Source organism: Mobula birostris, chromosome 6 (assembly GCF_030028105.1).
Source record: "Mobula birostris isolate sMobBir1 chromosome 6, sMobBir1.hap1, whole genome shotgun sequence".
Classification (NCBI taxonomy): domain Eukaryota; kingdom Metazoa; phylum Chordata; class Chondrichthyes; order Myliobatiformes; family Myliobatidae; genus Mobula; species Mobula birostris.
In genome coordinates, this window is record NC_092375.1 from 27,809,157 (window position 1) to 27,833,944 (window position 24,788).

The 24,788-nt window shown below is 39.9% G+C and overlaps 1 protein-coding gene across 7 annotated transcripts in view; it reads left to right on the forward strand.

Moving 5' to 3' along the window:
• LOC140198885 (sorting nexin-9-like) overlaps positions 1–24,788 on the forward strand; it is a 65,099-nt gene that overhangs the window by 13,090 nt on the left and 27,221 nt on the right. For 4 of the 7 annotated variants that reach the window (XM_072260074.1, XM_072260073.1, XM_072260076.1 and 1 more), the window contains 6 exons: positions 5,267–5,350; positions 6,927–6,966; positions 10,013–10,100; positions 11,453–11,534; positions 13,056–13,181; positions 14,927–15,044. In XM_072260074.1, coding sequence (XP_072116175.1) covers positions 5,267–5,350; positions 6,927–6,966; positions 10,013–10,100; positions 11,453–11,534; positions 13,056–13,181; positions 14,927–15,044 — 538 coding nt within the window. Of the gene's footprint in view, positions 1–5,264; positions 5,351–6,926; positions 6,967–10,012; positions 10,101–11,452; positions 11,535–13,055; positions 13,182–14,926; positions 15,045–24,788 lie in introns of all 7 variants that reach the window. The other 3 variants (XM_072260075.1, XM_072260072.1, XM_072260071.1) reach the window with 1 other exon arrangement.

The window sequence follows — 24,788 nt, forward strand, 5'->3', positions numbered from 1 at the left end:
TTTTGTCCATGGTTTGTTCCACTTCTGTAGAATACCAGCAAATAGTGAAAATAAAATCACTTGCATGCATCAAGTCACAGAGCAGTTATTTGTTTCATTATTAGGTAAGTTCTTTAAAACAACTGTGGAGATTTTAGAAAAATGTCTTTAGCAGGTGCAAGCTAAAGATGAGGTGAATTAAAAGAGGTTTACAAATTTAATTAATTAAATTTCAATCTTGGCATTTTCCATCAAGAGTTTGTATGTCCTCCCCGTGGAATGTGTGGGTTTTCTCTGGGTCCTCTGGTTTCCTCCCAGAACCCAAAGACGTACCAATGAGTAGGCTGATTGGTCATTGTAAATTGTCCCATGATTAGGCTATGGTGAAATTGAGGGTTACTGGCAGCAAGACCAGAAGGGCCTAAAGGGCCTATTTCACACTGCAGCTGTAAATAAATAAAATAGACGATTAAGCTGATTTTCCTTTATTGTTTTACAATCATTACTAAAAATAATCTGTGGATTGACATGACATTCATCACAGAAATATAAAAGTGGGAACTGAGACTCTGCTTGCCACTTCCACAAAGCTATGTGGCAGAGTAAGTAAGCTCAGTTTTTCTAATTGCATTCCCTTTCAACAATCACCTTTTAATAATTTCAAATCTTGTTGGCTTTGCACATTCTTCTTGTTTCTAATAAACGTTTGATTTCAATTGGCTACTTTGTTCTTGATGTCCCTTTCCTGCCTTTTATTTTCTTCATTTTGTATCACCAACTCTAGCTCTTTTTTATCTTGCATCCCTTTATATATTTATTTATCTGGTACGCTCTCCCGTGCTTGATATGCCAAGCATGCTACTTGCCACACATACTGCATAACTGCCCCGTCAAACTGGGTGGAGACCTTGAATTCCATTTCAGTGTTTGAGCTCATGGCCAGTTTGTCAATGAGATCCAAGGGTAACAGTAGTGAGGCTTGGAACAGGTAAAGTTCAAATTTACAGATAATTTGGGCAGGGAAGAAAAAGAAAGCCTTTGTAAAGGCATGCACAAGACGTGAATGTTTAATTCACAATTAAGTGAAAAATATAAAGAATTATATAGGTGTGGTTCTCATTCAATGTTATTTTCCAAATCTGGTTGGTTAAAATGCTAAGAAAGGGACATTGATAAAGTGTTTCAACCCAAAATATCAAATGTTTATTCCTCTCCACAGATGCTGCCTAAGCTGTTCAGTTTATTCAGCACTTTGTGTGTGTTACTTAAGCTTTCTAGCATCTGCAGAATCTCTTGTATTTAGAGAAAGGAGAAAATTCCCTGAGACCTGCTTGGTGGAAGTTCTGGGATCTAAATGTTCATAGAAAAATAACATTTTTTCCACAATAGCACATTCCCTCGAAAATAAAATGCAGACATTGGAAATGTGCAACAAAGGTAGACAATGCTGGAAGTATCCAACAGGTCAGACAGCATAGATGGAGAATGAAACAAAGATAATATTTTAGATCAATGACCTTTCAGCAGAGCTAGGAAAAATTAGCAATGAAGCTTGGTTAAAAATTGCAGATAAGGTTGGATATAGCAGGAAGAGCAAGAGGAGCATCTGGTCAGCGATAGGGTGGAGACTATGCCGTAAACCTCTCTTATGTTCTCTCTGCTTTTACTCCTTTTTATACACCTTCTAACTTGTTCCATAATTCACATCTGAGTCAAGGTGAAAGTCATGAAAACAGAAAATGCTGGAAACTCACAGTTAGAACAGCTTGGCGGTGGACTTCAGGAAGGTGAAAGCACCTTGCATTCCCATCTCCATCAAGGGAACAGATGTGGAAATCATCCGGGACTACAAATACCTGGGAACTCACCTGGACAATAAACTGGATTGGACTAAAAATACAGAGGCTCTGCACAAGAAGGGACAGAGCTGACTGTACTTCCTGAGGAGGCTCCGGTCATTCAACGTCTGCAGTACTAAGCTGCAGACATTCTACGACTCCGTGGTGGCCAGCAGTCTATTCTACGTTGCAGTCTGCTGGGGCAGCAGGATGAGAGCAGCTGATGCCAAGAAGATCGAAAGGCTCCGTCAGAAAGGCTGGTTCTGTCCTGGGGGTAGAACTGGATTCCCTGGTGGCTGTATCTGAGAGGAGAAAGCTGCAGAAGCTATGGAGCATTATGGACAATCCCTCTCACCCCCTGCATGACATACTGGACAAACAGAGGAGCACCTTTAGTAACAGGCTGATTTCCACTGAGGTGCACCACTGAACGCCACAGGCTATAAGACTCTACAACTCCTCCTCCTTAAGTATATGGTTTCATTTCACATTTTTATTTTGCACTATTACTTTTTAATGCACATTTTGTATTTTTTTTCGTATCTACATTTGTAAATGCTTACATTTTGTATTTTAAAAATGTATTTTTCTGACTGAGCAAACATGCAACAATAATTTCCTTTGGGACAAATAAAGTTTTATCGTATCTTATCTTACCGTAAATCAAGATCTTGGGTTGTTGACCTGAAACATCAACTCTGCACTCCCCACAGTTGCTCTCTGACCTTCTGCGTATTTCCAGCGTTTCTCTTTTTATCAAGGTGCAATCCTTCAGTTTTCCGTCCAATGAAGTCCAGTGGTGGGGGTCCATTCTGTATGGATTCTCAGTACTTACACTGGACACCCATGACCAATAAATTCAATGGGGATTGCAGTATTCTGAAGAAGTAATTCAAGGAGAAACTACAATTCCTTTACACAAATAATTATGGTTTGTTTTTTTGTCCTTTAAAACTTAATTCAGTTTTCACAGTTAATATTTTCAAATAAAAAAATTGTTAATTTGTTAATAGCTTTTAAAAACAAGAATGTTAATGAAATATGATCCTAATAATAGTTGGCCTGCACATCAATGTAGACACCATTCAAATAAATAAAGTTGAATTATCATTCAACCATACTTAGCTACAGCCAAATGAGACAGTGTTCCATAGGAGCAGAATTAGGCCATCTGGCCTAATCATCATGGCTGATGATTTTTCTTTCAGCCCCAATCTCCTGACTTCACCCATATCCCTTCATGCCCAGACCAGTCAAGAATCTACCAACCTTTGCCTTAAATATACATAAAGATTTGGCCTCCACAGCTGCCTGTGGCAAAGAATTCCACAGATTCACCACTCCCTGGCTAAATAAATTCCTCCTCATCTTCATTCTAAAAGGATGCCCCTCTGTTCTTAGGTTGTGTCCTCTAGTCTTAGACTCTCCCACCATAGGAAACATCCTCTCCACATCCACTTGATAGGTTTCAGTTAGGTCACCCATCATTCTTCTGAATTCCAGTGAATACAGGTCCAAAGCCATCAATTGCTCTTTATATGACAAGCCATTCAATCCTGGAATCATTTTTGCGAACCTCCTTTGAACCCCCTCCAGTGTCAGCACATCCGTTCTAAAATAAGGGCCTAAAACTGCTCGGGATACTCCAAATGAGGCCTCACCAGTGCTTCCAGTCTCAACATTATATCCTTGCTTTTATATTCTAGACCTCTTGAAATGAATGCTAACATTGCATTTGCCTTCCTCACCACAGACTCAATCTGTAAATTAACCTTTAGGGAATCCTGCACAAGGACCCCAAAGTCTCTTTGCACCTCAGTTTTTTTTAAATTTTCTCTCCATTTAGAAAATAGTCAAAGCTTTCATTTCTTCTACCAAAGTGCATGACCATCTACTTCCCAACACTGCGTTTCATCTGCCATTTCTTTGTCCATTCTCCTAATCTGTGTAAGTCCCTCTGTAGCCTGTCTAATTCCAGAAGACTACCTGCCCCTCCACCCATCTTCATATGGTCTGCAAACTTTTCAACAAAGCTATCAATTCCATCATCCAAATCATTGATATATAACATAAAAAGAATCGGTTGCAACACAGACCCTGTGGAATGCCATCAGTCACCGGCAGCCAGCCAGAAAAGGCTCCCTTTATTCCCACTCTTTGCCTCCTGCCAAACAGCCATTGCTTTATCCATGCTAGAATCTTTCCCGTAATACCATGTGCTCGTAGCTTGCTAAGCAGACTTGTCAAAGGCCTTCTGAAAATCCAAGTACACAAAATCAACAGATTCTCCTTTGTCTATCCTGCTTGTTATTTCTTCAAAGAATTCCAAGAGATTTGTCAGGCAAGATTTTCCCTTGAGGAAAGCATGCTGACTTATGGCCTATTTTATCATGTGCCTCCAAGTTCCTCTGGGACCAATGTGAAAAAACATACACGTGCATTCAAAATAGTGAGAAAGGAAAAGAAAATATAGTCACGTTAGAAAGTACATTTTTACTCCAAGACCCTGAGTAACGAGTCCCACACAATGATGGTTCCAGGAAATCGAACCTGTTATTCCACTGATCAAACACTGGAGGGCAGCACTGACAGGAGCGGCCACCCCCAACTGAGCACGGACACCATGCTACACTGTTTCCGGCGTCTCCTCATCTAGACTGCAGCAGCAGACAAGCCTGTGGCTTGAGACCCAGTGCTTGCTATAACTGAGGCTATGCTGCTGCCTCACCACCTGTCTCATCACCAAATAAGAGAAAAAGGCCTGCAGCAATTAATGTCTAATAGGGTCTTGTGATTGCAAGAGAAATGTCCAAGATAGTCACTCATGGTTTCTCTGCACACCGCCTTTGAGTAGCAAGTAGCAGCATGGTCTGCATCCAGTTCAGCTGCTCCGAACCCAGTATGACCCCTGTGGCCCACCAAGTGCACTCCCCTTCTCCGAACCACCAGCCGGCTCCTACGACACCTCAGTCGGCTACGCCCAACAACAAGCAGCTCACTGATGTAGTAGACCAGCTGCACCCTTATTGGAGTTCATTATAGTCTTATGATAGTAAAAAAAAAATGTAACAAAGAAAAGAGCATGCTTGTTTGGCCCCTGAGAGGCTCCTGCGTCTGCATGGGCCACCATCTTACTGGAAGAATGTATATCTGTACAAGAAAAATAGCGACTATTTGAAATTTCAAAGTAAGTTTATTATCAAAGTACATATGTGTCACCAAATGAGATTAATTTTCTTGCAGGCATTCACAGTAGAACAAAGAAATGCAAGAGAATCATGAATTTGTCCCATCCTGGTTGCAATAACATTTTATGACATCACAAACTGATTTTAGTTTTACATGTCTTTTTGTTTAGGAAACAATGATAATTGAAACTTATAAATTTGTAAGTAAAATTGCAACTACTTATTCAACACCTAAACTTCATTATTTTAAAATCTTTCTAGTTGCTGATGGGCGCTGTGTCACATCCTGAGATTGACGAAATCTGTGACATTGACTCGAATTATGAAGAAATAGACGCAGCTGAGGTATGTTAAGATGGAGAATGATAATTAAGGGGATTCTGTATCATTATTGTTACACTTGTTGGACTAATGCACAGTGGGAGCTCAAGATTGTTTTTGGGTGCAACTATGTCTTTTACTGTATTCAATAAGCTAATATGTAAACATACACTACATCAGATTTGTGTCACCATACTGCAACTAACTGTCATGTTATTTTGATCAGCTGCAGAATACTTCATGTGCAGCAGGCACACTTGTGAATTTCACCAATCCTGCTACAGTCTTAGCTCCCAACGGTTCATTTCATGGTGCATGTGACAAAAAGTTGTAAACAGTTGTTAATATTTATTAATTCTAAGCCAAGGAAATGCATCATTGTAGCCTCAAGTTCACTTTGGGTGAGACGAATTGTGTAAAGGGAACAAATTTGCTTTCAAAGTCAATCTACACTGGCAGTAATAAATGCTGCAGTGGTGTTGCATACAGAATATCATAGAATGGACTGAAATGTCATTATATGGACCTGAATATTTTATTTCTGGACTATTCTGTTTCTGTCCCAACATGACCTCCACCACCCCCTCCGACATTGTTTACCCAATGTTTCTTTGACAACTAGTTTCATTCATGGTCATTGTTGCTCTTAAACAGTACCCTTGATGCAAAAAGTACAAAAAGTAGTGGATAAGCCCTCCCCACCATTGACTACACGGACATGAAGAGCCGTCGCAGGAAAAGCAGCATCCATCACCGGGGACCCCCACCACCCAGGTCATGCTCTCTTCTCACTGCTGCCATCAGGAAGGTGGTACAGGAGCCTCGGACTCACGCCACCAGGTTCAGGAACAGTTACTACCCCTCAACCATTAGGCTCTTGAACCAAAGCAGATAACTTCACTCAACTTCACTTGCCCCACCATTGAAACGTTCCCACAATCTATAGACTCATTTTCAAGGATTCTTCATCTCATGTTCTCTATTGTTTATTTAATTATTATTATTATTATATTATTCCTTGTGTATTTGCACAGTTTTTTTTTTGTCTTCGGCATACTAGTTGAATGCCCAAGCTGGTGCGGTCTTTCAATGATTCTATTATGGTTATTATTCCATTATGAGTTTTTTTATTGTGCCTGCGAGGAAATGAATCTCAGGGTTGAACATGGTGACATAATGTACTTTGATAAAAAAAATTTACTTTGAACTTTGATGCACAATATAGGTACATTTTTTTTCAAATATCTCAGGAAGTGACTAACTTCCTCTTCCAACGGAAATCTATTGAAATCTGTATTTTTATCGACAGTACAGGATCCCTAAAAGCGAAAAACAAAAAAAAAACTTTGCGCCATGACTGCAGGATAATCTCCTGCCTCTGCATTGAAAATTAAAGCAAATAAAATAAATCTAGTCCTGTGCAAGTGATAGTCTTTTAATTTATTCTTAGAATTCATATAAATGTAACTATGATGTTTCATAACAGTGTAGATCACCAAAGATTTCTTTGACCTCTGCTGCCAGTGCTTAACTACAGAATATGTTTTCCTACTTGATAATAACCTGTGAACAAGGTTTCTCATCAATCTTCTTTTAATAGCTCAGATCAAAGAAATCTCACAGCTATTCAGACACTTCAGGTATGTATTGGGATTTTTATCTTCATGAGTTTCTTTTCATGTCTGTTGATTACTTTTTCATCTTTTTGCTGCAAGTTGCTTCATTGCATAGATACAAAGTCTGGTGTTTGACATTTCTGAACATAGGCACACAGTCTTTGAGACTATCACAAGTAATTTTTTATAACTTGCACCAACTTAACTTGCTGTCGCACCCAAAGTGTTCAGAAATGCACCTTGAAGTACCTCATTGGGTTGTAGACAGCCAATTAACTGTGCAGGGAAGGTTTGGTCAAGGAAAAGTCAATTTACAAAACATCTGCTGATACTGAGGGGAGAACTGGTAGGACTTGTTGGTAATGGTGAAGCTAGAGATAGAATTGGAGTTGGGGAAGCAGGAAATAATGTGGGTCAGGATGATGACAGTGAAGAGTGTATTCAGGAATATAAGGATGGAGTGGTGCAAGGATGAAGCCTCGGTGGGGATTAAAGTGGAATTTGGCATGGCTTGAGGTAACAGGATTATCATCATAGTGCAATTTTGACTTCTGTCCAGTAGATGTTTTTGACTGAATGGAAAATAGAAACAAGAAGGTGAGTAGGAAGCTGGAGAATTTCATTTGTTCAACACACAGGAATTGAGAAGTAGAAACAGAACTGAATAACATTTCAGAGCTGAAAAAAAGTAGTTACAGGCCAAAGGTGGGGAAAAGCAGGCAGTAAGTCAGTGTTCAACTAGAATTTTATTTAACAAACTACCAGGTTTTGATTTTGCTGATTTTGGGAAATTTGTTTCTTCTCGGTCTTTATATTATATAACGAGTAACTGGAGTGACAAATATCCTAAACTTGATCAAAGAATGATAGAATGGAATAATGTCATTATATAATTCCTGTCAGGAATTCATATCACAATTTGCTGCCTCTCACGTTAAACCTAAGCATTCAGTTTCATAATAAGTATTCCATAGGTCTCCAAAAAAGCATTTAATGCATTTCCTTAACAATTTATCTCCATGTCCTCTTCTATTCTGAATAATTCTGGGACTGAAGAGTGTCGTATTGATTCTGCGTGGAGTAATCAAGTCAATCCCATTTCCCTCTCTTTCTCTATAGGAAATGTTTACCTTCACATGTTTATACTATTCCTTTTTGTAAATCTGCATCCAATCCACCACATTTTCAGTGAACTGTTATTCATACACAATGAATAAACACTTTTTCTTGTATCACCCTCGATGATTTGTCTATTTGTCCTCTTGTCCTTGAGTCTCTGTTCATAAGGAGAGTTCATTTTTATTTATCCATGATATTATACATCTTTTTTTTTCAGTCTTCTCTGATCTGAAAAGAACAGCCACAGCTTCACTAAAGTAACTTCATAAGTGTTTCCTCTTCTCTGGGACTACTTTAGTAAATCTTTTTTGCACCTTCTCTGGGGCTTCACATCTGTCTTAAAATGGTTTGATCAATATTATACAATACTTCAGTGGCCTCGCCAGTGTTCTGTGAAGTTTCTTTGCTTTTTTACTTTTTCAGCTCATGCAACTTAGATTCCATTTTCCTTTGTTAGCCGCTTGGTCCAGTTGTCTTTTCACATTCAGAGATCTATATCAAGATCTTTCTATTTCTACATCATCGATATAATTCTACAAATTAGTCACCCCTTTCTTCTTGCAAAATCTATCATGTTGACAGCTGAAGAGGTTATTCTTTTTAAGAGTACGTGGGTTGTTTTATGATGCATATGACCTTTGTTTGTTGCTCATCTGAGTGGCTTGATGCTAAAGCTTGATTGAAAATGCTGCCAAGATGTTCTCCTTCAGGTATATAACTGCAAAGTGCTTGACAGAAACACTGGGTCACATTTGGTTGCTACTGTCTATTTTTTCAGCCAGCCTCCAGAGGAACAGCACATGACAGAATGCCTCCTAGTTATATTTCATATTCACCTTCAGGATGTTCCAGAAAAATAGTAGAATTGTGCAATGTAGTTATTTGATGGCCCATTATGAGGCCAAATTGAAGTCATTAATTCAAACACATTTAATAATTTTCTTTCCTGTGAAACAGTTCCAGCGACAATAAGTACATGAGGCACAAAAGCCATTTGGCACCTTACAACTCTGCTATTCAATAAGTTCACTATTCCCTTTCATCTCAATGTCATTTACATGCACTAAACCCTCGATTCCGCAAATATCTAGAGATGTATAAATCTGTTTTGAGTATAAACAGCAATGCTTTTGGACAGATAATTTCAAGGATTTGCTACCCTCTGGGTGAGGAAATGTCTTCTCATCTTGATCCTTAATGTCTAATCCCTTGTCTTATAACTATGGTCTCTGCTTCTAGACCTCCAGCCTGGGTAATATCATCCTTGCATCTCCCCCGACCAATTCCTATTATAATTTTCTATATTGCAATGAGTTCACTCTTCATTCTTCCAAACCTCAGTGAGCAGCAGGCCCAGTTTCCGTTTTCTCCATCACATACCACAATCAAACTGGTCACTCTTCTTTGTACTCCCGTAAGTTTATCCTTCCTTCATTAGGGAGACTAGACATGTACATTATATTCCTGGTGCAATCTTACAGGGGTCCATTACAAGTAAACCAATATATTTTCACTCTTGTACTCAAAATCTCTCGCAATACAGACCAAGATTTGGTTGCCTTCTCAATTGATAGCAGTAATTGGTTGTTAATTTTCAATTATTAGTCCATACAACATTCCAAAAATCAATACTTTTCAACCTGTCATTTTAAAAAATGCTCCAGCTTTCCATTTTCTTAAATAAAATGGATGACCTTACGTTTTTTCATGTTGTAGTCCTTGTGCCTTGCCCTTGCCTTTTCACTTAGTCTTTCCCTGTTCCCTTCTGCATCCTTTTCATAGCCCACACTGTCATTCAGTTTTGAATCACCAGCATACTTGGAATAAATGCAGACTTCAATATAGTATTGCATGAATCTTACTAGGCTTCAGATGAGAAGATTTGAAACAAGATTATTTAAAGTTTGAATGTATCAATGTGTACGTGTAAGCATTTGCCATTCTTACACAGAATCGATTGACCAAGACTATGAAATAATTACCACTGAACCAGAGGATAAGGGAGGCAGTAGCAAACAGTGTCCTAAAAGATCTAGCAGGTAAATTTTTACTTTTCATTTGATAAGGTTTGCACTTGAGCAGAAGATGGGTGATGAGACAAAGAAGTCAACATTTCTGATTTTCAGTAGGATCTTGTACCATTTGATCTCCCCAGCTGGGTGATGCACCATCAATAACTCCAAAAGACTGGAAGTAGAGTAAATACTGAAAGGCTTTTATTTGCAGTAAAATGTGACCTCCAGCATGCTGAGTGTCTGCCTCTGGACTGAGAGGAGGAGCCAAGGCCCAATCGCCCTTATTCAAGGGTCTGTGGGAGGAGCCACAGAGGCAGCCAGCAGAGGGGCGTGTCCAGACAGGCAACCCAGCTACAACATATATATGTGGTTTACCACACCAGGTTAGGAATCATTGTGGTCAAAGAGAGAAGAATTTGCCTTTTGAGTTGAAACAGGGTCATGTTTGAAATTTCTAGGTCTTGCTTCACATATAAATTTATGACAAACTTCTACACTATCCATAACACCTCAAATCTTTGTGGCACTTGCAAGTTTACTAACCAATCCTTCCATTTCCACATACAAGTCATTTATAAAAATCAAAAGAGCAGCAGTCCCAAACAAATTCCCCAAATAACTTTTTGCGTGACTTTGTGACAAACTTTGTCAGGTAATACTCTAATGAAGTGGCTTTGTATTGCTTTCAGAATCACAGCATGGTTATGGGAGGGAAAAAGGCAATTCAGCCTATTGAGTACATGCCTGTTCTTTCCAAATGCAATTCAATTAATCTCATTCCCTGCTCTTTTCCTGATACCCCTATTCTTTTTTTTAACCATTTCCAGTTCTTATCCAACTTCCTTTCTATCACCATGAGTATTGAGCATTACTGAGAAGCAGTACCAACTGCTTTCTACATTTCCTTCTGGCTCAAAAAACAGCCACTCAATATGCATCTGTTTAGACAGCTTTCTATCCATTAAATCCTTTTAATTTATGAGATTAATAATGGCTAAGGTAACAGGCTGTTGCTGTTCTACAGTAACATATCCAATTATCTAATATGATTAAAATGCCTTTTGTGTATAAATCTGTATATTTATATTTCATCATTGTTCCCAAGTCCATCTTTGTCAAAGATGAAACCACATTTTCTAAGGCATCCTCAGGTATAAGGTATCTAGCAGAGGAAATGCTGCTGGTTTGGTTGTCTTTTTAATTACACTCCATGTGCAGAATATGTGGTGTTCAAAGAAAATTATCAGTTAGAAATAACTTATGCATCATTGTCCTCATATTGTGCACGTAGGAAAAAGTACTCCTTGATATAAACAGACTTAGGGGTCTGGGTGCAGTCTGGGTTTTATTTTAATATGGTTATGGCTTTCTTGTAGATTGTATCAGGTTACAAAAACAGAAGCTGAGCCCTTCATTTCTGGAAAAACTGTAAAGACAACCACAAAAATTCAACTAGCAGTAAGTAGAATGTAATCATCATAGTTGTTAATTTGATATTTTAATACATGATCCTTCAAATTCCATTGTTAAGTTTGTGCACATGATAATATCTGAGAGATCGATGATCAAACTGCTTGTGGGCAAGAATCAAGATGCATTTAAAGAAGAAGGGCATTTTTTTTCTCCTCAGTGTAACCTTTGTGAGTTACAAAGAAGAGAATATTGTGGATTGTGGCAAGAACTACTGTCCAGTAAGAGTTCACAATAGAAAGGGGGACAGAGATCTATTTTTATGTATCTTGAATTCAGAAACTTCTGAGATCTCAGTTACTCAGTTTGTGGAAGTGTTAGCAAAATGAAGATGCACACTCATAGGTCCCACATTTAAGTAAGTAGCCCAGCCAAAGATGTTGCATTCTACTGCTGGTAGCAGTGTTGACTTTCAGCCATTTGGGACTGAAGCTGAAAGCTCTCACTCCTATCAAGCTGAGTATCGCTGGATTGAAGGTAGCTGTTGTCTAAAGTGAAATTCAGACCAAAATAACCTAGAAGCTATTTTTAAACACCAGGCCAATTTTACGTTGATCAATGTCAACACTGGCCAATGCAGGGATAAGCAAGGAATTCAACATGGCTTCATGCCATGAACGACCACCATTCTCTAAATTAAAGCACTCATAAAGGTGTAGAAGATGATAAGAGGCATAGATCAAGTGGATAGCCAGAGACTTCTTCCCCAAGGCAGAAATGGCTAACACGAGGATGCATCATTTTAAGGTGATTGGCGGAAGGTATTGGGGGATGCCAGTGATAAGTGGTGGGTGCATGGAATGTGCTGTCATGGGGGGGGGTGTTGATAGTGGCAGATACATTAGGGACATTTTTAGATGGGGCACATGGATGATACAAAAATGGAGGGCTGTATAGGAGGGGAAGATTAGATTGATCTTGTTGTTGAGTGCTGTCGAGCCGTTGTCAACTCATGGCAAAACATAGTGTAGTTTAGTTGTCCATAGGGTTCTCGTGGCAAGACACAGAAGTAGATTGCCAAGCCTTTCTTCCTCACAGATACTGCTGCAGGTTGGGACCTGGCCAAATTCAAACTCAGGACCATCTGCCTTGAAATTTAGTGCTGATGCCATTGCACCACCAGCTGGCCTGAATAGATTAATCTTAGACTGGTTTAAAATGTTGGCATAATATCATGAGCTGAAGGGCCTGCATTGTGCTGTAATGTTCTATAACTATTTTGAAGAGCAAGAGAATGCTGCAGAATTTTCTAAAATTTCTGAACTCTACCTATTTGATCAATTATCGATTGACTGGGTTAAAGTAACTCCATTAGCAGAACATTATACTTCAGTATTTCTTCAAATAGTACACACTGTTAAATTACCTTCAATTATGTTCATGCTTCTACATATTGTGTAGTTTCAATAATATAGAAAATAATATAATTATATTTGCTTATAGCCTGTCTGAATAATCATCATTTTATGTGAAACAAATTAAATTAACATGGTTTTTCTTTTGTCTTAGTTCAATGAACATGGAGCATCATGGGTTTATCCAATAGTACCACTGGAATGCACCGTAACTAATCCTCAGCTAGAAACTAAATATTCAGGCATGAAGAAATTTATTTCTTATCAAATTACACCTAATGTAAGTATCCTTTTTTTCTTGGCTGGTAGGGTTTATAATGAACTGAAAACTGGAGCAGGGAACCTTTGTTGGAAATGATAGTGGATAAACAGTTAGCATGATTATTTTAATTATTAACTCCTTCTTCAAAGAGGAATAGATTGGGAACAGCTTCTCCATTATAAATGTCCTTCCATTATTACTCACTGTGTTTCCAACAACAGGATCTTAACGTTATGCTAAAAACAATATTCCCCTAAAACTGCAGTCACTTAATAAAAAGTGCTATTAAAAGTTAGGTGTTTAGGAAGGATGGAAAGATAACATAAACCAAATGGCAAGATTCAAAAAGGATTACAGGAACAGACAATCACAGGTGTAGATGTGAAAAGATCTTTGACAATGGCAGGATATATCGGGAGAGGTATTAGTAAAACAGAGTCATAGAAAAGTACAGCACGGAAAAAGGCCCATCTAGTCCATACCAAACCATTTAAACTGCCTAGTCCCATTGACCTGCACCGGAACCATAGCCCTCCATACCCCTACCATCCATGTACCCATCAAAACTTCACTTAAACATTGAAATCAAGCTCGCATTCACCACTTGTGCTGGCAGCTCGTTCCACACTCTCTCAACCCTCTGAGTGAAGAAGTTTCCCCTGAAACATTTCACTTTCACCCTTGACCCCCAGTGAAGGTTGGTTCACTGGAACTCCACTTACAGGGCTGTCATGGCAGGGGGAATAAAGGTGGCCTGTTAACAGAAAGACTTTTACAAAGGCTAAGGAACAAATAATCTCTTCAGATCAGTCTTTCCATTCATTCCAGGGATGTCAAGTGGAAAGGGAAAAAGAAATAACTACACCCAAGGATGCTATACAGTGACATGATTTTAAAATGTGAACACATATGGGGATTCTGCAATATTGAGTCAAGTGGGAACATGTGTCGAGTCTGGGTCTGGATTCTGGACAATAATATATACGTAAGATTTGATCGGGTCAGGAGAAAGGCACTAACACAATTTTCAGTGATCAATTAGAATTGGGGTTGGGTTTTAATACAGCCAGGTAGATCATTCAGGTCCTGATCATTTAGTCCCAGCCCAGTAACAAATCCACACTGCTGTTGTATCTGTTACCTCAGCAAAGCTACATGATGTTGGTGTGTTGTAAGCAGGGAAGATATGAATGTAAAATCACAACATCATCATTGAATCATTACCTGGATTATCTTTAAGTTCGGTGCAACATAATAAAAAGCTCTTGGTACAACAAAATAGAAAACTATCAAAATACATAAATGTCACTACATGTAACCCTGAGATTCATTTTCTTGCGGGCACACTCAGTAGATCCAACAGCCATAATAGAATCAATGAACTACCTCTCGCAACAGGGTGAATAACAAGTGTGCATGACAACATCAGTTATCTTTGATTTCTTGCCATGTAAATATAAAACAATCAATGTTTTCAGTGTTTTTCCAGATTTATAGACATTTAAAAACTGCATGAAACTAGTGGTCTGTAGCATAAATGGAAATACGTTTAAACTGTTAGTCCTAATACTAAAATTTTGCCTTAATGTAGATGATGAAATCACAGTTCAGAAAGAGATCTTGCTGTATCTTTTGAACAGTGCATTAAATTGTTCAGAACTATTTTTCCAGTCAGGATTCCTGGATTTCACATTTACATTATTTCCTGACAAGAACTTTTGCGTACATTATCAATTTTAAAGTTAACTTGCCGTTATTTTTAGGACACAACTGTATCGGTTTACCATCGATACAAGCATTTTGATTGGCTGTACGGTCGACTATTAGAGAAGTTTGGTTCAGCAATCCCAATCCCTCTACTTCCAGAAAAAGACGTTCCATGTAAGCATTGGTTAAAAATAAATTTGCATTGTTTTATATTCGACTACCGTTAATGTTATCTCTGCAATCACGGCAACTTGAAAATAATAAGTTTTACTTGTAATGCTTACATACCTGGGTCATAAAATTGAGAAATATAACCTGCTTTTGTTGACTTTATTTGATTGGACTCCAATTGAGCTGAGTTGTGTTCACACACTATCATGTTGAAGTGATATGATTACAGTATATATTTGCAACAGGATTAGATACTATCCATTGCAGGGGAATAATGTTTGTGAAATACCATCTTGCCATGGGCAACAATGAAGATTACAAATATTATAGTTTCAAAAGAAAAAGAATGTGCTCAACGTTGATTTGACCAGTGGACAACTTCTAAGGGCTGCAATTAAATTCAAGGGAATGATCTTGCCCAACTGCATGAAGAGGCAGGTTAGACAAAAGACTGTCAGTGGATTGTTGCCTACTTCATTTTTCAAGAGGCTTTTGACAAGGTACCACACACAAGGCTGCTAAGCAAAATAAGTTCCCATGTTATTACAGGCAAGGTACTAGTATGGATAGAAGATCAGCACAATTGCAGAAGACAAAGACTGGGAATAAAGGGGACTTTTCTGGCTGGCTGCTGGTGTTCCCTGGGGTCAGTATTGGGTCTGCTACTTTTCACACTGCGTGACTAATACGAGGGGTCATAATTTTAAGGTGTTTGGAGGAAGGTATAGGGGAGATGTCAGAGGTAGGTTTTAAACGCAGAGTGGTAGGTGCTTAGAATGCACTTCTAGGGGTGGTAGTAAAGGCAGATACATTAGGAATGCTAATGAACCTCTTAGATAGGCATATAGACGAAAGAAAAATCCAGGGCTATGTGGGTATTTGTGAGCAGTTTTGGACTCCTTATCTAAGATGGGATGTGCTGGGGTTGGAGAAAATTTAAGGGAGGTTTACAAGAATGATCCAAGGAATGAAAGGGTTAATATTCGAGGAGTGTTTGAAGGTTGTGGGCCGTACTCGCTGGAGTTTAGAAGGACAAGGGGAGATATCAGCGAAACCTACCAAATACTGAAAGGCCTGAATAGAGTGGATGAGCAGGGGATGTTTCCAATAGTGGGGGAGTCATGAACCAGAGTGCACAGCCTCAGAATAGAAGGATATTCCATCAGAACAGAGATGAGGAGAAATTTCTTTAGCCAGGGGATGGTGAAGTTATTTCCACAGATAGAAGTTGTAGCCAAGTCAGTGGGTGTATTTAAAACGGAGTTTGATAGGTTCTTGATTAGTTAGAACATCAAAGGTTATGGGGAGAAGGCAGGAGAGTGGGACTAAGAGGGAATAATAAATCAGCCAAGTACAGACTTGTTGGGCCAAATGGCCTAATTCTGTTCCTGTATCTTATGGTCTTATGGACTGTTATGGGTGGCTAGTTCACATCGCTAATTTGTATTGATGATCTACATTATAATTTAAAAGGCCTCAACTCTCCATGGCTACTGGTAATTAAATGACCAAAAAGCAAGGGAGTTAATAACAACAACAGAATAATACTGAAGAACAGTTTCTCCTGATGTTTCTGTCTGTATATTTCATTTTAAAATATTCCTTTTAACTAAATCTGTACAGATATGGTCAGAATTGCTGTGACAGTGATTATGGATAATTAATCTTGCATGCTTCCCTACCCATTATGCAAGGGAAAATCAACATAGGCAAAGATAATTGTCAAAACTAAAGAATAAATAAAGGAATTAAAGAGATTGTGAATGAGGAGGAGCTTTCAAAGGGGTACAGACAAACTGAATGAATAAACAAAAATGTGGGAGGTGGAGGATATAGTAGAAAATTGTATTTATCCACATTGCTGCACAAAATAGAAAAATGTAAGTTACAAAGAAGGGTTGTCAGAATGTTGTTAGAACAGATGCCAAAATCTGCTCATGCTGAGTCTCTGCTTCCTTAAGATAGGCATAAGGTTTAAATGGCAATAAGACCTCAAGCAGGAATGACTGGGCAGGATTTATGAACCAGCAAAGTTACAAGTGCACTTTCTAGCTTCCATTAAAGTTGCAAGTGATCTGCAAAGTTATCTTCCAATAGAATAGCTCTGACGTTCAAGACAGTTTTAAAATATGTTAACATTTAGAACATAGAACATAGAAATCTACAGCACATTACAGGCACATTACAGGCATAACACAATGTTGTGTCGTCCATGTAACCTACTCTAGAGACTGCCTAGAATTTTCCTAGCGCAGAGCCCTCAATTTTTCTGAGCTCCATGTACCTACCTAACAGGCTCTTAAAAGACCCCATGGTATCCACTTCCACAACCGCTGTCGGCAGTGCATTCCACACACTCACCACTCTCTGTGTGAAAAACTTACCCCTGGCATCCCCTCAGTACCTATTTTCCAAGCACCAAATATATAAATATTTAATTAAATAAAATCATTTATAAAAGAAGGATTAACAGGAAATGTACTAACATTTAGAAATAAGACACATCTTTTTCTCAATAATTCCCACACTCAGAGTCCATACGTTTAGGAAAATTGAAAAATAAGTTGCAGATTCTGGAAATTTGAAATGCAACCAGAAAAGGCTGTAACTACTGCAGAAAAAGAAGGGGTCCTGGCCCTCAAACATTAACTGTTTCTCTTTTCACCAAAGCTGCCTGACCTGTTTGCATCATTTTAGACCATAAGAGATAGATGCAGAGTTAGGCCATCTGGTCCATCAAGGCTTCTCGACCATTTCATTATGGCTGATCCATTTTCCCCTTCTCTGCCCCAGTTTCCTGCCTTCTCCCCATATCCCGTCATATCCTGACCAATCAAGAATCTATCAACCTCTGCCTTAAGTACACATAAAGACTTGGCCTCCACAGACACCAGTGGATACGAATTCCACAGATTCACCACTCTCTGGCTGAAGAAATGCCTCCTCATCACCATTCTAAAAGGACACCCTTTCACAGATTGTCCAACCTTCATACAGTGTTTCCACCCTTAACCACTACACTCTCCAGCTGGTGGGTCAGCAGTGGCGGCCAAGTCACTGTCCATCTGCTGCTGACTTCCAGCTCAACTCCTTTTACCTGTTCCATATCCAGCACAAGGCTCTTTCTGCTTCCTCCCCCACCTGCGAGCTGCTTGGTTCATGCTCTTTTCATTAAGGCCTAATGCAGACTGTGACCTCCATGCTGACCTTGCTGGGAAATCTCTACAGCCGATCTCCACGGGGAATAGCCACGTCAACCATCCTTTGTCTGGACTAAAGACTAGTACTTCAGGACCTTCCTCTTGTGAGCCTCCTTGCATCCGTCCTCCCGTGGTATTGTGAACTCCACCAGGATGATTTTCTTGTCTTTGGTAGACCACAGTACGATGTCTGGTCTGCACCATCTCTGGGAACTGCAGCTTCTTCCCCACATCGACCCTCAGCTCCCATGATTTGGCAGTTCTGCAGCAGATTGGATTTAGGCCTCTTTGATACGACTGTCATAGCCCTCTCCTTGATGAAAATGACTGCCCTGTTTGCCTTTCTGCCAGCTGGTCTCTTTTTACACCTCTCCTGCTCCAATATGTCAGCAAGGGATAGCAGGACCTTGTTGTGGCGCCACCTATACTGTCCTTGTGTTAAAGCTGTTTTGCATCCTGACGATATGTGTGCCAGTGAACCCCAGTGACCACAAAGCTTGCTGTTAGTGTCCTCTCTCAGCCCCCATGTGTGCAGCTGTGATGGCGTAGGGAGAGTGTCATACGCGGACCGCAGGAGGAAAGAAATGTGGAAGGGCTCCAGTCTCCAAAGCTCTGCCCAAATGATCTTATGTTTGGTAAGATCCCATTTTGTCCAGGCGCCCAGTAACCCCAACTCCACTGCTTTTGATACCTGCCTTTGGTCCTCAAGGTTCCGTACCTCTGCCTTGACCATGTCATGCCTATCCCTTGCACTTGCACTGTCCCATTATTAGAAGTGTGCTGAGCTGAGGCCTTGCCATCTCAGGCATGGGTTGCCGATGATGTCTCTTAATTGCAGGGAGCTCACTGCCTGGTCTGTAGCCAAGTTGGCGGCCCACTTTCGGACCGATTTTGTTGTGACTCCTGCTTGATTTATTAGTTTGTCGTCGGAGCCCCTCAGTGTTAACACAGCTCTACACTGGCCACCTTGAACTCCTGCACTACCGATGACAACGAGAGCTGTAGCTGGCCTGATCTATCGTAGAGTGCCACTGAAGAAAAACTTGGGCGGATCCCCAGCCACCTCTGCAGGTGCATGTTGGCTTTCCTCTTGATGCCTTCTACAGTGGTCCTGGGGAACTCGTACACTGTGAAAAGCCAGAGCAGCCTTGGTAGAAGACCATGTTGCTACAGCCATGTCTTAAATTTACTAGGGAGTCCGGTTTTGTCAATCTTCTTCAGCCACTCTTCAATCTACTTTACAGTGTCGGTGGAGTTGGCACTGTCCATCATTGCTGCACTAAACCACTTTCCAAGATACTTTACTGGGTGGACTGACTTCTCCCTGTACTTGAAAACTGTATTTGCTAGTAACCTTGCCCTTTTTGATCATCATACTTCCTGGCCTGGAAGGTCATCCAAGCCCAAGTAGCTCCATTGTCCAGGGTTTCCAATACCCATCTTGCTTGGTCATGGGTTACAGTGGTTACTGTGATGTCATCCATGAACCCCCATATTGCAGGCTGTCGGGGGTGCCAGGATCCTACACTGGGCCTCAGGTTATGTCCGCTGCTGTTGATTTGAGGAGGTTCATACCCATGACAAACAAAGTTGGGGAGATGGTACAGCTGGTTGGAATCCCTTTTTGGAGGTCTTACCACTTGGTTGTAAAGGAAGTAGTCTACCCTTTTATTTCTCCTACCAAAGTGCATGACCGTACACTTCCCGACACTGTATTCCAAATGCTACCTCTTTCCCCATTCTCATAATCTGTCTAAGTCCTTCTATAGCCTCTCTACTTCCTCAAAACTGCCTGCTTTCCACCTATCTTCTTACCATCCGCAAACTTTGCATCAAAGCCATCAATTCCATCATCCAAGACATTGGTATATAATGTAAAAAGTATTGGTCCCAATACAGACCCCTGTGGAACACCACTCTTCACGGGCAGCCAACCAGAAAAAACTCCCTTTATTCCCACTCTTTGCCTCCTACCAATCAGCCACTGCTTTATCCATGCCAGTATCTTTCTTGTAATACCATGGGCTTTTAACTTGATAAGCAGCCTCATATGAGGCACCTTGTCAAAGACCTTCTGAAAATCCAAGTACACAACATCAACCGAGCCTCCTTTGTCTATTCTGCTTGTTATTTATTCAAAGATTCCCAACAGATTTATCAGGCAAGATTTTTCCTTGAGAAAACTATGTTGACTACAGCCTCTTTCATCATGTGCCTCCAAGTATCCCAGAACCACATTCTTGGCTCCAACATCTTCCCAACCACTGAGGTCAGACTAACAGGCCTGTAATTGTCTTCCTTCTGCTTCTCTCCTTTCTTGAAAAATGGAGTAACATTTGCAATTTTCCAGTCTTCCACAACCATTCCAGACTTTTGTGGTTCTTGAAAGATCATTACTAATGCCTCCACAATCACTTAAGCCAACTCTTTCAGAACCCTGGGGTGTACACTATCTGAACAAGGAGACTTACCTATCTTTGGACCTTTCAGATTCCCAAGAACCTTCTTCCTAATAATGGCAACTGCGCATACTTCTGACCCCTGACACCCCTGAACTTCCAGCATACTGCTAGTGTCTTCCACAGTGAAGACTGATGAAAGTGATTATTTTCATTTCAATGTCCCCCATTACTACCTCTCCAGCATAATTTTCCAGTGGTTTGATATCCACTCTCACCTCTCTTTTACACTTTATGTATCTGAAGAAACTTTTGGTATCCTCTTTAATATTATTGGCTAGCTCACTTTCGGATTCTATCTTTTACTTAATGACTTTTTATGTGCCTTCTGTTGGTTTTTAAAACCTTCCCAATCCTCAGTCTTCCCTCTAACATTTACCCTATAACATTTACCCTATTATATGCCCTCACTTTGGCTTTTATGTTGACATTGACTTCTCTTGTCAGCCATGGTTGTGACATCTTGCCTTTGGAATACTTCTTCCTCTTTGGAATGTATATATCCTGTGCCTTCCGAATTGCTTCCAGAAATTCCAGCCATTGCTGCTCTGCCATCATCCTTGCCAGTGTTCTTTTCCAATCAATTTTGGCAAGCTTCCCTCTCATGCCTCTCTAATTCCCTTTACTCCACTGTAATACTGATACATCTGCTTCTCCTCTTCAAATTGCAAAGGTGAATTCTATCATATTAGGATCACTTTCCCCTAAGGATTCTTTTACCTTAAGCTCTCTCATGAATTCTGATTCATTGCACAACACCTGGTCCAGAATAGTTGATCCTCAAGTGGGCTCAAACACAAGCTGCTCTAAAAATCTATTTCATAGGCATTCTAGAAATTCCCCCACTTGGGATTGAGCACCAACCAGATTTTCCCAATCTACCTGCATATTGAAATCATCCATACATTGTCCATTTGGCATGCATTTTTTTTTTTGGAGCAGAATTTTCATATGTTTATTTGTTTCAGACATCTGAGGCATTAGTAAATCTTCATTGAGTCTGCATACTGAATGTTCATCACCTTGTAAAGTGCTTTTGGCAGGTGACCATATACTTCCAGAAATTAGAAAGATAAGGTGCTAAGAGTCTGCCTCCAACAGACAATAAGGTAGAATTTTTACATTTTGTGTTAACAAATAATGTAAGTGGAATCTATTAGCAAAAATCTTTGCGAGACCTTTTCAGTGATAGCCTTATACCCGAAATGCTCACCCCATTTTATACCCTTAATCCGGTGAATCAAGTTTCTAAATTGACTTGGATAACATTCAATAACTCCATTTCCCCTTTCATAGGGAAATTAACCAATCTTGAATTAATCATTCTAAGAAGAGTTCCCAAATTACAATAGATTAGCAGAGTGCATACTTTATCTCAGTTAATTTGCATTTTCTATCTGCTATTGTATTTTGTATACCACTGTTTGGAGGTCTGTATACAACTCCCATCAAGGTCTTTTTACCCCTATAGTTCTTTGTTCTAGCCACAACAATTCAGCACCTTCAGTCACCTCTTTCTAATGAGTTGATTTCATTTTTCACCAGCAGAGCTAGTCCATCCCCTCTGCCTATCTGCTTGCACTTTCAATACAATGTGAATCTTTGGACATTAAGGTCCTAGCTATAATCTTTTTACAGCTATGATCCAGTAATACCCACAACATCATACATGTCCATCAGTAGCCGTGCTACAAGTTCATCAATCTTATTCCGTATACTGCATGCATTCAAATATAACACCTTCAGTCCTGTATTCACCCATTTTGATTTCGTCCACCCTTTACATTGCAACTCATCCTGTTGACTGCAATTTGCCCTACCTTCAGCCTCTCCTTGCTATGAGTCTTTCTACACACTGCCTCTGTTTGCAAATCAATTATCTCTTCCTCAGCACTATCACTCCGGTTCCCATCCACCTGCCAAATTAGTTTAAACCCACTGGAACAACTCTAGCAAACTTGCCTGCAAGGATATTGGTACCCCCTTGGGTTCAGTGTAACCTATGCCTTTTGTATAGGTCATAGGTTCCCCAGAAGAGATCTCAATGATCCATAAATTTGAACCCCTGCCTCCTTCATCAGTTCCTCAGCCATGCATTCATCTGCCAAATCATCCTATTCTTACCCTCACTGGTGTGTGGCATGGGCAGCAATCCAGAGATTACTACTGTGGAGGTCCTGCTGTTCAACTTTCTACCTGGCTCCCTAAAATCTCTCTTCAGGACCTCCTCACCTTGTCTACCTATGGCATTGGTACCAATATGTACCAAGACTTCTGGCTACTCCCACTCCCCCTTTAGAAAGCCGTGGACTCTAACTGAGACATCCCTGACCCTGTCACCTTGGAGGCAACATACCATCCAGGTATCTCTGTCATGTCCACAGAACCTCATCTCTGTTCCTCTGACTAAGGAATCTCCTATCAACACTGCAGTCTCCTTCACCTCTCAGCTCTTCTGAGCCACAGCAACAGACTCAGTGTCAGAGACCTGGTCACTTTTTACCCCCTCCACCCCTGTAGGTCGTCCCCCTCAATAGAATCTAAAATTGTATATTTATTATTGAGGGGATCAACCACAGGTGTACTCTGCACTGGCAGTGAATTTCCCTCCATTCTCCTTACAGTCACCCAGTTACCTGTCTCCGGCATTCTGAAGCTGATTGTAGGGAGGCTGTTCTCTCTCTTATGTTTTTTGTTTTTATCTCATGTATTTAAGTTTGGACCTGTTTCCTTTGATATGATACTCTTCAGACTGAAGTTTTAATGTAATTCATACCAAATAATTGAACTAATGGTAACACTTGATTGTGCATTTCTGTTATATGAAACTAGTGTTGGGATATACAGAGCATCATTGATACAAGTGAGGTTTCCTGCTCAGTTATGCATGATATCATTCTTGCATTTATACAGTACACCCACTCACCCCAAGAATTCCTAGAATCCATGAATAAATTGTGCAAACAATGTCGTAAACAGTGAGGAGATTAGATGCAAACTTCAGGAGAAAATTGTTAAGCTTTAGAAATAAGCTGTTACATTACAGTTAAAATTTAATATAGATAAATATGAGGTGATGTAGTTTGAAAGAATTTGAGAAGAGGCAATAGAAAATATGGAAAACAAAATGAGGAGGCTCTGTAAATCACTCCGAGTATGTAGGTAAGGGGTAGAATCTGGGAGGAGATGATGAGAATGTGGGGAGAATGGAGATGGGGTTAATGAATGAGTTCTGCAAACTGTTGGTTAACAGTAGGTAAACACTCAGTGGGCAAGAGGGCCATTTCATATACTGCATGGTTCAATGTCTCTATTCCATATGATGCCTCACCAAAGCCCTGTAGTATCTCAGAAAGACTCTTATTTTTATAATCCAACCACTTTGCAATAAAGTCCAAAAAAAAAATTTGATTTTCTGACCATTACCACATTTGCATGTTTACCTTTTGACTTTCATGAATATTTTAGTCAGTATCCTCTGCACATCAATATCGACTGTACTCTTTTCCATAGATGCTGCTTGGCCTGCTGAGTTCCTCCAGCATTTTGTGTGTGTTGCTAGTATTTACTAGATTCTCACTGTTCAAAACAAGTGTTTCTTTCTAATCTTTTTAAGTCACATTTTCCCACATTATACCACATACATTATTCCCACATTATATCTGTCATCTGCTTTCCCACTTGTTCATTCTGTCTGTGTCCACTTGCAGACTCTTTATGTCAGCTTCACTGTTCACTCACACACCTAGCTTTATAACATCAGCATGTGTGGCTGTGCTGCACCCTGCTTTTCATCCAAGGCATTAATAATCATTTGAAATGTTGAGGGCTAAGAAATTATCCCTCTGGTCCCCTGTAGTGAAAGTCCAACCAGTAAACAATCTGTTTACCCTACTCTCCAATCTCTACCCTCAACTAACCCTGTATCAATGCTAGTAAGTTATCCAGAATATAGAAAATGGAACATTACAGCATAGCACAGGCCCTTCAGCCCACAATATTGAGCCAAAATTTTAACCTACTCTAAGATCAATCTAACCGTTCCTTCCTACCTAGCACTCCATTTTTCTTTTATCCATGCACCTACC